Genomic DNA, 12,991 nt, shown 5'->3' on the forward strand with positions numbered 1-12,991 from the left:
ATTTGACAAAAAATTACTTTCTTTTGAAATTACTTTTTTCTTCATTTTGACATATTTTGGAAATTCTGAACTTTTTTTCAAAGCAATCGTACTGCTTTAACTGCATAGAGACGAAATGTCAAAGCGCGTAAGCGCCGCGTCGCTTTCTAACGGATAAACATTGGTACGGAACCTATAGGAATGTAAACAAAATTCATACTTATTATTAAAATTTCTGTAAAATATCTGATAATTTGATGTGTATATGTCTAATAATCATTTTTGACCGCCAAATGGCATTTCTTTTATTTTTTCACTAGATCTCGGAAACCGCTAGACCTGCCTTCATGAAAATTTGATCAATTCTTCATCTTGTCAATACAAGTAAAATGTTTTTTGAATTATTAAAATCGGACGCTCCGTTCTCTTAAAAACCGAGCTACCATTTTTGGCACTTTTTGCCCCGTATCATCGCAATGGCTAGACCTGCTTTCGCCAAAAACTAATCACCACATCTTCTTATCAATACGAATCGAATGTTTTTTGAATTATTCAAATCGCTTCATCTCTGTTCCCGAAATCGTCGACGAAAATTTGTATCGGCACACACATACATAAACGCACACACACACACATACATCCATTTTTTCTAAGGTATGCCAAAATGTTCAAAAGGCTTTGAAACGTAAAGATATATAAAAATTTTCATTTTCGATTTTTTGCGATTACTATAACTTGCCCTACGGGAAGTTAATAAAACCCTTATGATTAAAAGAAACTAATTAAGACATCTTCTTGCGGCACCTATTTTTTTTTTTTAAATAAATTTTGGCATTAACTTTTCAAATATTTTTTTTTTTACATAATGTTTCAATATCAATTAATATTTAAATTCACTCTGTCTTGATTAGATTTATAAATGTCGTTCTTTCATCTGCAGGTTATGGCTAAGATGGGAATAAGTACCTTGCAATCATACAAGAGTGCGCAAATTTTTGAAGCTGTAGGTTTAGGGCAGGAAGTCATTGATAGATGTTTTAAGGGAACACAAAGCAGAATTGGCGGAGTGAACTTTGAAGTTCTTGGACAAGATGGTTTCTTCCGTCACCAAATAGTAAGATTGAACAACTCATAAATATTAAACTAGAAACAATTACTTAAATATAATTATTAACAAATTAATATAAACTTCGTGTAGTAATCTTTTAACTTTTAAAATTTGATTTGCAGGCATTTGGTATTAGCAGCCCTGATACTTCGATTCTACTTAACCCTGGTAATTTCCATTGGCGAGCTGGTGGGGAAGCACATATCAATGAACCTGCTTCCATTGCAAGTTTGCAAGAGGCAGCAATTAACAAAAACAAAAATGCTTATGAAAACTTCAGAGACTCTACTATGAAATCTGTTAGAGATTGTACATTAAGAGGTCAATTGGAGTTGGTTAAAAGTGATAGTCCAGTTCCTTTGGAAGAGGTAGAACCAGCAAGTGAAATAGTGAAGAGGTAAATGATGCACTTATAGTTAATGCCATTACACAGTTGATCAATTGATATAAGAGAATTGTTCTTAGATTTGCTACCGGTGCGATGAGTTTTGGTAGCATCAGCATTGAGGCACATAGCTCATTGGCCATAGCTATGAATAGCATTGGAGGAAAGAGCAATACGGGAGAAGGTGGTGAAAATGCTGATAGATACTTGAGTAGGTTTACAGTGTCACATAATATTTTTAACATATTTCAATATTTCACATACAAAATTAATGTGGGATATGAAATACAATATTTTCTATTTGAATTTAATTTCATTCATATTTCAGATCAACCTCATGGCGCTAACAAGCGGTCAGCTATCAAACAAGTTGCTTCTGGTAGATTTGGGGTCACCGCTAGCTACTTGGCGCATGCCGATGATTTACAAATTAAGATGGCGCAAGGTGCTAAACCAGGAGAAGGTGGTGAACTGCCAGGTAATATTTCGTTTTTTGGTATATTTATAATATGAATCAAATTTTAATTTAATATATTTTGATATAGGCTACAAAGTCACAGCCGATATTGCAAAAACTAGGCATTCCGTTGCTGGTGTTGGATTAATTTCGCCGCCACCCCATCATGATATCTATTCTATTGAAGATTTGGCCGAATTGATTTACGATTTAAAATGTGCAAATCCTAAAGCTCGTATTTCAGTTAAATTGGTTTCTGAAGTTGGTGTTGGAGTCGTAGCTTCTGGTGTTGCAAAGGTAATTATTTATTAAAAGCAGTTAGAAGATATTTCAAACACATTTAATAACATTATTATTTTAGGGTAAAGCAGAACATATTGTAATATCAGGTCATGATGGTGGCACCGGCGCCAGTTCATGGACAGGTATTAAATCAGCAGGCCTACCATGGGAACTTGGAATCGCGGAGACGCATCAAGTATTGGTACTAAATAATTTACGATCAAGGTATATTGACTTAAAATAAAATCTTAAAATTAAAGTATTTTTTAAAAGATAATATTTTCTTAGAGTTGTTGTCCAAGCAGATGGTCAGTTGAGGACCGCTTTTGATGTTGTTGTTGCTGCCTTGCTCGGAGCCGATGAATTCGGATTCAGTACAGCTCCACTTATAGTGATGGGTAAAAATATATATGTAATAATTATTTTAATCTTATTTTCATTATTAATAATTATTTTAATTCCATTTTGTTTAGGTTGCACCATGATGCGCAAATGCCATCTGAACACATGCCCTGTTGGTATAGCAACTCAAGATCCAGTACTACGAGCTAAGTTTGCTGGAAAACCTGAACATGTTGTCAATTATTTGTTTATGTTAGCAGAAGAGGTACGATATAAAAATGATTATATAGTATAATTAAAGAATTTTGCATAGTACTAGCTTGTTCATAATATGTTATGTTTTGTTTTTTAGATTCGTACAGTAATGGCCAGTTTAGGAATTCGTAAATTCCAAGATCTTGTTGGCAGAACTGATTTGTTACGACCAATGAAAGCCAATAACAATTATAAAGCTTCATTGTTGAATTTAGATCTCTTACTGAAGAATGCTTTGGAAATGAGGCCTGGAGTACAAATTGTTGGTGGATCCAAAGTACAGGTGCAGTTGAATAACTAGTATTATTCAGACATAAGATTCCAAACTCACAATTAGTTTTGTTACTTCTATTTAACACTTAATGAACGGGTCAAATCTGTTCTATTTGCGTCTAGTTTTTTTAAGGGGTTAGGGGTACTTAGAATTTGTAAAAAATCAATTTTTATTTTTTTGCATTTACTTCAAGAGTAATATCTTGAAAATTCTCAGAAAATTTCAAGTTGATCCAATAATTAATTTGAGTTATTCAATTTTTACCAGCGCGCTGAAGTAAGTGGAGAGCTTGATACTCATACTCAATATTATTCTCTCATTCCTCCTGATGTTTTAAAAGCTATTGAACCGATTTACGATGATCTCAGTAATGATAATTTACTTTCAAGATTTCTAGCTGGACTCGATCAGAATAATAATGAGTCAAGAGCTTCAACTACCTAGTGTGGAAAATATGCCCAAAACTAACTTTTTATCTATAAATATAGATAGATACTTTATTCAAATTCAATATTTACAATTTAAGTAAATACAATTATTATTTTTATCACAATACTATAATCTAATTAAAATAATATCTGTTATGTTTATGAACAACTCTATGATTAACCTAATGACAATTATAAATATATATATATATATATATATATATATATAATATATATATGTTTCAACGTCGAAAAAACTATCTATATATATATATATATATATATATATATATATATATATATATATATATATATATATAGATTTTTTTTACTTCAAGTCAAAACATTGTTTAAAATGCCATATTACTATTTTTTTCATTTTTTTGTGCCTCTTAGTACCCCTAACCCCTTGAATTATTAAGAAAAAATAGAAAAACTTAACAAAATAACTTTATTAAATGAATTACATTTACGGTTTTATAATCATTTTTATTAAACCTTTTAGTATTATTTAAGTGTGTAAACATCCACCTTCATGATCATGTAAATGTTAAGTGTTAATAAAATTCAATGCCCATAAATTAAAATTCGATATTTATTATTATTATAGATTAAGTGTGGTTCAATTTCATTAATATTTGTTTATTGTATCATAGGACTTCCAATTAGAAAAGAGATTAGATAACAAGTTAATTGAGCAAGCTCAAAGTGTAATCAGTGGTGAACAGAAGCATATAGAAATCACCATGATTATAAACAATGAATGCAGAGCGTTTGGTTCTACTTTAAGCTATGAAATTGCTTGGTAGGGAAATTATTGTTTGCATTGCAATTATATATTGATTTTCTCTAATCTTAATTATATTAATTTATTTTGTGATTTTGTAGCTTGTATGGCGAAGAAGGTTTACCTGCTGATAGATCCATTGATATTAAGCTTCAAGGATCTGCTGGTCAAAGTTTCTGTGCATTTTTAGTTACTGGTGTGAAATGTACCCTGGAGGGTGATGCTAATGACTATGTTGGTATGTCAAGAAAATTTATTATATTATGCTAATAGTATATTAAATTAAATATATTAAGCCTGTTTTATGTAATTTATTTTTATTTTGTGCTTGCAGGTAAAGGTCTATCTGGTGGTACTATTGTGATTTATCCTCCCATCAAATCTTCATTTGAATCACATTTAAATGTAATTGTTGGTAATGTTTGTTTATATGGGGCAACTAAAGGCAAGGCTTTGTTTAGAGGAATTGCTGCTGAAAGATTTTGTGTTCGTAATTCTGGAGTTACAGCTGTTGTAGAGGTTTATTTCTATTTTAATACATAATGCCCTTAATGTACTTTAATTTAAAATTTTCTTATGTTTTTTTCTTTATAGGGTGTGGGTGACCACGGTTGTGAGTATATGACTGGAGGTACAGTTGTTATTTTGGGACTAACAGGAAGAAACTTTGCTGCTGGAATGTCTGGTACATTCAATATAATTTACAATTGTTGAACATCTTTCAATAAGTATGTTTTATGTATGTTTAGGTGGTATTGCTTACGTATTGGATGTGGATGGTTTATTTCCTGGCAAAGTTAATAAAGAGATGGTTGAATTATTACCTCTTGAACTTGATGATGACAAAGTTCTTTTACAAAATTTGTTGAAAGAATTTATTGAAGCTACAGGGTATATAATTATATGACCATTCTGCACTAGTTACTGTCTTATGATACATAATTTTAATTATAATTATAGATCATCAATTGCGCAATATGTTTTGGATAATTGGGATGTGGAATCTAAAAAATTTGTTAAAGTATTTCCTTATGAATATCAGAAAGTACTAAAACAGATGGCAGCTACATCTAATATTGTAGAAAAAGCAAATGGCCTTAATGGTACCTCTAACGGAAATGGAACTGTGGTAAGGTTTACCATTATGTCATACTTCAGTTTCGCACTTCTTTAATAAATTTCATACAATTTCAGTCGATTAAAAATAAATGTGAACCAAAAGTTATGGATATTGAAGAAACTATAGCTGATGAAGAACTACAAGGCAAAAAATTGGAGCAAATTTTAGATAAAACACGGTGAATATTAAAACGCTTCTTAAAATTTTGTTTTTATTCTTATTATTTTGAATGCAAATTTTTTTACAGTGGTTTTATAAAATATAAACGAGAATCTAAAATGTACCGCGATGCAAGTGAGAGACAACAAGATTATACAGAAGTATACAATTTTAAGCATGTACGGAAAGGTCTTAAAAAGCAGGCAGCAAGGTATTTGAGCATCCTGCAGCATTAATATATTTGTGTTTATTTAAACACTTATCAATTGCTGTAATAATTATCAATTAGTTATATTTTATAGAATATTCTTTCAATTGTAGGTGTATGGAATGTGGAGTTCCATTCTGTCAGTCTAGTCATGGATGTCCACTCGGAAATATTATTCCGAAGTGGAATGATTTAGTGTTCCAAGATAATTGGAAAGAAGCTTTAAATCAACTGCTACAAACAAATAACTTTCCGGGTAAGATTTATTATATATAATGATATTTTATATTTTATTATAAATATATAATATATATAAGTAATATATTATTATAAATTTTTTATTATATTTAAATGATACTTGTATGTATAGAATTTACTGGTCGTGTATGTCCGGCACCTTGTGAAGGAGCATGTGTTTTAGGAATATCGGAACCTCCAGTTACCATTAAGAACATTGAATGCGCAATTATTGATCATGCTTTTGAAAATGGTTGGATCAAACCACAAGTATGTAATATAAATATTTAATTATAGTATATATTTTAATTAGTATTATCCAAATATCAGCTAACATTTTGAAATCAATATTTAACATTTTTTAATTACTATCCTGTTTGTAGATTCCGTTATACCGTACAGGTAAGAAAGTGGCCATAATTGGAAGTGGACCATCCGGTCTTGCAGCTGCAGCACAACTAAACAAAGCAGGACATTATGTAACTGTTTTTGAAAGGAATGACCGCATAGGAGGCTTATTACAATATGGCATTCCAACTATGAAATTAAGTAAAGCTGTTGTGCAGAGGCGAATTGATCTTATGGCTGAAGAAGGAATTGTTTTCAAAACTAATGTTAATGTGGGGAAAACATTGCCTATTACAGATGTTATAAATGAGTGAGTTTCTTTAATTAAAGATAGTAGATAAATATACATTTAATTTTTTTTACAGCAAATATAAAATATTTTAGATTTGACGCGGTTGTTTTAACGACTGGCGCTACCTGGCCTAGAGACTTGCCATTGAAAAACCGAGACCTGAAGGGAATACATTTTGCAATGGAATTTTTAGAATCAGGTCAAAAACGACTTATTAATCCCCAGGTTAATAACATCAGTGCTAAAGGCAAAAATGTCATCATTATTGGTAGGTTTTAACTTGATTTTCAAATATCTGGTTCCTGCAAATGAAAGTTACCTCATTTCATTTCGTACATAATACTTGGAAATAATATCTATATTTTGCTAATATTCTTAAAATGTTAAAATACACAGAATCAAATTTTGTGTGACTGAAATTGAACATTTTTGTTTTAGGGGGAGGTGATACAGGCTGCGATTGCATTGCTACTTCGCTTCGCCAAGATGCTGCAAGTATTGTAACATTCGAAATTTTACCTGAACCACCTGCTGGTCGTGCTTCAGATAATCCATGGCCCCAATGGCCTAAAGTCTTCCGTGTTGATTATGGCCATGAGGAAGTTAAAGTTAAATTTGGAAATGATCCAAGGCAGTATAATACTTTGACGAAAGAATTTATTGATGATGGTGGGTTTTGATGGATAAGAGATATCTTGTATTAATCCAATTGAATTGGGATTGAAGTTTGTAAAATAAATTTACGAACTAAGCTTACATTCAATGCTATTCATAACTGTTTGTTTAATTTTTTATAACAAATGCATTTAAAATATTTTCTCTGGGTTTTTGCTTAGGTAATGGAAATATTACTGCTGTGCGAAGTGTGAATGTAGAGTGGACACGTAATGAAAATGGTCAATGGAAAATGAATGAAATATCTGGCTCTGAAAAATTACACAAAGCTGATCTTGTGCTTCTGGCAATGGGATTTTTGGGTCCTGAGAAGTACATTGCCAATGAGATATGTAAGTAATTGTAATCTCAACTAAATATGTTTACTCATAATTTCTGATTTTTATGTTTTTTTTTATAATGCCTTTATGTGAATTAAGTGAAGTGGCTATTCCAGAATCTGATCTAATTTGAATCAATCCAAATGCTATGTTCATTATCGTTTTATTGTTAGTTATTTTATTTGAGTAGTAATTCACATGTTACATGCATATGCTAAGGGTTTTACGGAAACTATGAAAATCTTCATTTTATTATCATTAATTGTAAAAATGATTTCTAATTATACAGCCCTACCTCTGGATAATCGGGGCAATGTCGCCACTGTGAATGGTATTTACGGAACTTCGATGGAAAAAGTATTTGCGGCTGGGGGTACGTTTTATAAATAGGTTTTTTAATATTCTTGATCACGATCTATAAAATTAATTTTTAGATTGTAGACGAGGTCAGTCTTTGGTCGTTTGGGCTATAACTGAAGGCAGACAGGCCGCTAAACAAGTCGACGCTTATTTAAACGGAAAGCCTAGCTCGCTACCGGGATTGGGTGGCGTAGTACACCCTTGTCCACAAGGCTAAACTTATTCCTACATAGAACTAATGGAATTTTTTCGTGTTCTTTTTCAGTAATAACGACGGATCTTTACACATTGTTTTCTTGGATAATATAAATACCTTGGATAATTGTTTTCCATAAAATAAACGGTCTTTAATGCTGCTGTGATCCAGTATAAAAGATATAGTGAAATTGCATAACGGGCATATTAATTTTCCAGTAGTAGACTTTTGCAAGCGTGCGCAGCTACACGTTGTTGCAATTTAATCTGTTTGTGATATATTGTGATATTTTATTGACTGTGTACTTCAAGTATCTGTTGAAATTTATAAATATCATCATTTACAAATACCAACACTGTAAGAGCTGCTAAAAATATTTTTAAAACTCGTTCATAATTTCGTTCGAGCGCGCATTGAAAAAGTCGTACAGTGATAATAAATATGTGAATAAGGTTTAAAAAAATTATATTATTTGAAGCCAAGTTGGGCTAATAAACATATTTCACTGGTATGAGCAAAATTACAATTTGTTGGATAAATTTCTCTCCACTGAGATATATATTGAAAAAAAAAATCTGTGATGTACTTACATACCAGTACAACGTTTAATATTAATTTTGATATTTTAAAATGAATCCCATAGTACAATGAGTATTTTCAGTATAGTTTCTTAGTTTAGATCAAATACCACATTCTTAATAGTTATGTTGTCTATGGAGTTCATGTAAATTAATTTTTATTGTTATATATTTTGTTGCCCGTTCTGAAACTGGCTTGGCTAGAAAATTAGTTTTAATATATTTTATATAAATGATTATAAATGTAGACTGATAATTGTGAGTAGTTTTTCAAACATTGGATGTTGAATCAAATGGTTATAATTAAAACTCATGTTCCATTATGAAATATATTTTATGAACATTACCAAAAGTTTTAATTTTTTATTTTTATACTGTAATTATTTTATGCTACTTTCTGGCATCAGGGTTGGATTACGGTCTAGGGCGTCAAATTTTTCAGTGTCTAAATTTTGAACCCTATAAAATGACACGACAATTTATTTTAAGGTTTGATCCTGATTTTTTCCTTAGAATATTATAGATTATTTTCTGTGAAATATAACGTAATTCATTTTCTAATAAACCTTATTATTCGTGGGTGCGACATTAATATTTTATTGTTGTGTAATGTTAAAAAAGAAAATCAAATTCATTATAATTTTTTTTGCAGAAATATTAAAGTTCTGTTGACTTAAAATTTTGAACAATAGCGAATCAATATATGTAAATTCTTATTTAGTTTTTATTTAAATTTTATTCTTTAATGATATTTTTTCTTCAAAATGATTCATATAGGATAAAACAAGAAGCTTGGAAAATTTAAAAGCGCACGTCTCACATGGGTAGTAAATAACAATAAAATCTAAATTTTGAAGCGAGACCAAAATTAGAAAAAGTATGCGTGTTTGTATGAGTCAAAATTTGACCTTTCGTCGAGGTTTTTTCGGAAACGGTCGCGGAAATCCTAATCCACCACTCTCTGCTTGTACGGGGGACCTCTAAAGGGAAGTCCTAGGGGGTGAACCATGGCCATGGGTAGATCGGCCTTCCAAAGTTACTAGGGGTCGGTCATACATTTTGACATTATTGAGGCGCTCTAAATGAGCCAAAACAGGGTTTTTTAAAATTTGACCCAATCTTTGGGTGAATGCACGAGACATCATTCATTTTAGATATGATTTCTTCGGCAAAGTGTCTTATTTTGATCCCTTAGGGGGCGTCCATTAATCACGTGAGCTAGTTTTTAAGGATTTTTGGACCCCCCCTCCCCCTTGGTGATACTTGGTGATATTCGAAATTAACCCCCCCTCCCCCACCAAACATCACGTGTATTTTTAGATACGTGAAAAAACTAAAATTTTTGATACTTTTTTTTAAATGTTTGAATTTTTTTTTTAAAAAATCAGTTAATAAATAAATACACGTGATATCTTACCATACCCCCCCTCCCCCACGTGATGTTTCGTGATTTTTTGTCAAACCCCCCCTCCCCCTAAAAACCTCACGTGATTAATGGACGCCCCCTTATACGAAAATCATATGTGCCTATGTGATTTTTTTTTTACCCATACAAATCGAACCGCCCTAATATTCATATAATCAAATGTTCTCGGGCATCAATCTTACGACGAAAATTTAAAAAAAAATTTCAAAAAAAAAAATTTAAACTGCGTATTTAATGAAGTCATCCAGTTTTATTAGTCTTTGTCCTTCATTAAAATTGTCTTATTATGGACGGATGCGTGAAAATGTAAATATATATATATATATATATATATATATATATATATATATATATATATACACCTAAGTCTGTTTTTACACGGTAGATTGGTTCCAGAAGAAGCCGTGTAAAAAAAAACGTAAAAAAAGACATTGATCTTATACAAAAATGGGTGATTTATTCCTAATCTCTAAAACCTATTAAAATTAGTGAAAAACAAGAATTTTTAAGAACAAGAATTCATGTTTTTTTATTAAATCAAATATATAATTCTGATACTATCGATGGTTTCAGACTTTTTTCTTTCATAAATACTTTTTTGTGATATGAACATACTTCGCAAAAATTAAATTTGACAAAAAAAATTAAGTACATAAAATTTCAAATCGCGCTAAATGGAATAAAATCGTGTAAAAAAATTAAAAATATTCAATTTTCAAACCGTGTTATATCAAAACCGTGTACAAAAAGACCGTGTAAAAACAGACTTAGCTGTATATATATATATATATATATATATATATATATATATATATATATATATATATATAGTGGTGTTGTCGAGCCGGAAGCCCGGAACGCGCCGGAACATCGTTCCGGCAAATTTTTTTTAAAAAAAAATCGTTACATACAGAAAATGATTTAATAAGTGAATTTTATAGATGATAGTTCAACTAATTTTTATTAAATGTTCCTATTATTAGCACTACACCGCTGTATATAACCCCCCCCCCCTCCTATTAATTTAACTGTTTTAACAATTTATCATCAAAATTGTATAAACTTTTACGTTATTTTTTTAAATACTTCTTATTAATAGATTTAGTACACATAAAATTAGATATAATTATTTAGAGGGCATAAAATACAATGATTTTAAATTTATTTAGAAGATCGAGGCGGGTTGCTCATAATCAAATTGTCGTGTCTTCTTTTGTTGAACCGAACTATTCTTAAATTCTTATTTTCTATCCAAACTTTTAAAATTTCAGTAAGTTCATCATTGTTTCCAAAATATTTTTAAATTTTCAATTGTTTCTAATGCATGTGTAATATTGAGATTTTGGTTTTGAAACATTTTACTTATTTATTTTATGCAATTTATTCTATTGAGAAAATCATGTCAAGAGAGCAAAAAAAAATTCTAACCTTTCAGTATTAAACATAATAGTACGGGAGCCAGCAACGTTTTCGAGCAAGCATTTTAGTCAGGCTGGTTTTTTGGTATGTGGTCCTTGGTGCTCTCTCGGTTAGGGTACGGGCCGTCTGGCAGCTGGAAGTGGTTGCGTTAATTAGTGCGCAGCCAATTTGTACAGCGCGATTTCAAAATTTTGAAAGCATTTTAGTCAGCCCAATTTTCGTTTTTTTGACTTCGAATAGGTTCACCAGACTCAAATTTTTTGTTGCCAGACATTTTGGGCGCTGCTAAATATGTGCCAGACGCCAATTTATTTATTAATTTTTTTAAAAATTCAAATCATTTTAGTCCGTCTGAAATTTTAGTATTATGTTCGTTAAGGGTCAAAACACGTAAAATTAATTTGCCAGACGTTTCTGCGGTTGTTAACCATGTCTGGCAAGCAAAAATGTTTGGCAATATGATACTAGTTTATAGCATTTGTCAGTCCAATTTTCATTTTTTGACTTGATATTTGATTTGATAACTTGAATAAGTTATCCAGATTCACATTTTTTTGTTGCCAGACATTTTGGGCGCAGCCAAATATGTGCAAGACGCCAATTTATTCATTAATTTTTTTTAAATTTCAAATCATTTTAGTCCGTCTGTAATTTTAATATTATGTTAATTAAGGGTCAAGAAACATAAAATTAATTTGCCAGACGTTTCTGCGGTTGTTAAGAATGTTTGGCAACAAAAAAAAGTCTGGCAATATGATACTAGTAGACAGAGTGAGACAATCGCTAAATACATTGGCGCGAATGAAACAAAAAAACTATTTTACTCGTAAGAGCGCTATACGTTACTAGGCAGAAAAACCATAGGAAAAATCAAGTAACTACATTAGACAGATGTGTTTGTTATAAACTTCTCTGCAAATTGTATTTATACCATTTTTCTTTAGAATCACCGTTTCTTATAAATTGCCATCTGGAAAGTTAAAAAATTCATATTTCTCATAATATGCAGCCTTTATAAATACATCATCGAAGGTGAATTATGAGTGAAAAATAAAAATCCAATGATTTGTTTTGGATAGATGAGTTTAACGAGTCTTTTGATATATCACATTGTAGTATTATTGTCCCAGTGTGGGAGGTTCGCATACCTGATTGTTTTGAAGGAATTAATCGAAATAATTATGTATAAATGAATGCGAGGCGTGTTATAACATCCAAAGTGCTTAAACAGTTATCATATTAAGCCATAAGACGAATAAATCTGTATAATAGACGTTTTTATTCGTTGTTAAAAAAAACGATATTCCCAATTATAATCTTGATTTAAGAGACCTAGGTCGAATGACTATCATTATA

The 12,991-nt window shown here is 30.8% G+C and overlaps 1 protein-coding gene across 2 annotated transcripts in view; it reads left to right on the forward strand.

Moving 5' to 3' along the window:
- The window catches only part of LOC113378636 (glutamate synthase [NADH], amyloplastic), a 38,862-nt gene extending 29,965 nt beyond the window's left edge, over positions 1–8,897 (forward strand). For both annotated transcript variants that reach the window (XM_026619193.1, XM_026619194.1), the window contains 25 exons: positions 920–1,093; positions 1,210–1,484; positions 1,553–1,683; positions 1,801–1,950; positions 2,018–2,226; positions 2,291–2,436; positions 2,500–2,609; positions 2,685–2,818; positions 2,906–3,091; positions 4,167–4,315; positions 4,399–4,535; positions 4,632–4,816; positions 4,892–4,982; positions 5,047–5,188; positions 5,258–5,426; positions 5,492–5,595; positions 5,665–5,787; positions 5,898–6,040; positions 6,155–6,291; positions 6,405–6,679; positions 6,754–6,929; positions 7,100–7,330; positions 7,498–7,668; positions 7,946–8,029; positions 8,091–8,897. In XM_026619193.1, the coding sequence (XP_026474978.1) occupies positions 920–1,093; positions 1,210–1,484; positions 1,553–1,683; positions 1,801–1,950; positions 2,018–2,226; positions 2,291–2,436; positions 2,500–2,609; positions 2,685–2,818; positions 2,906–3,091; positions 4,167–4,315; positions 4,399–4,535; positions 4,632–4,816; positions 4,892–4,982; positions 5,047–5,188; positions 5,258–5,426; positions 5,492–5,595; positions 5,665–5,787; positions 5,898–6,040; positions 6,155–6,291; positions 6,405–6,679; positions 6,754–6,929; positions 7,100–7,330; positions 7,498–7,668; positions 7,946–8,029; positions 8,091–8,233 (3,975 nt within the window). In that variant the 3' untranslated portion in view covers positions 8,234–8,897. The remainder of the gene's footprint in view (positions 1–919; positions 1,094–1,209; positions 1,485–1,552; positions 1,684–1,800; positions 1,951–2,017; positions 2,227–2,290; positions 2,437–2,499; positions 2,610–2,684; positions 2,819–2,905; positions 3,092–4,166; positions 4,316–4,398; positions 4,536–4,631; positions 4,817–4,891; positions 4,983–5,046; positions 5,189–5,257; positions 5,427–5,491; positions 5,596–5,664; positions 5,788–5,897; positions 6,041–6,154; positions 6,292–6,404; positions 6,680–6,753; positions 6,930–7,099; positions 7,331–7,497; positions 7,669–7,945; positions 8,030–8,090) is intronic.
- Positions 8,898–12,991: the final 4,094 nt, after the last annotated feature.

Source organism: Ctenocephalides felis, unplaced genomic scaffold, assembly GCF_003426905.1.
Source record: "Ctenocephalides felis isolate EL2017-DRISC unplaced genomic scaffold, ASM342690v1 CF-g0.4_SCAFFOLD_01886, whole genome shotgun sequence".
Taxonomy (NCBI): Eukaryota; Metazoa; Arthropoda; class Insecta; order Siphonaptera; family Pulicidae; genus Ctenocephalides; species Ctenocephalides felis.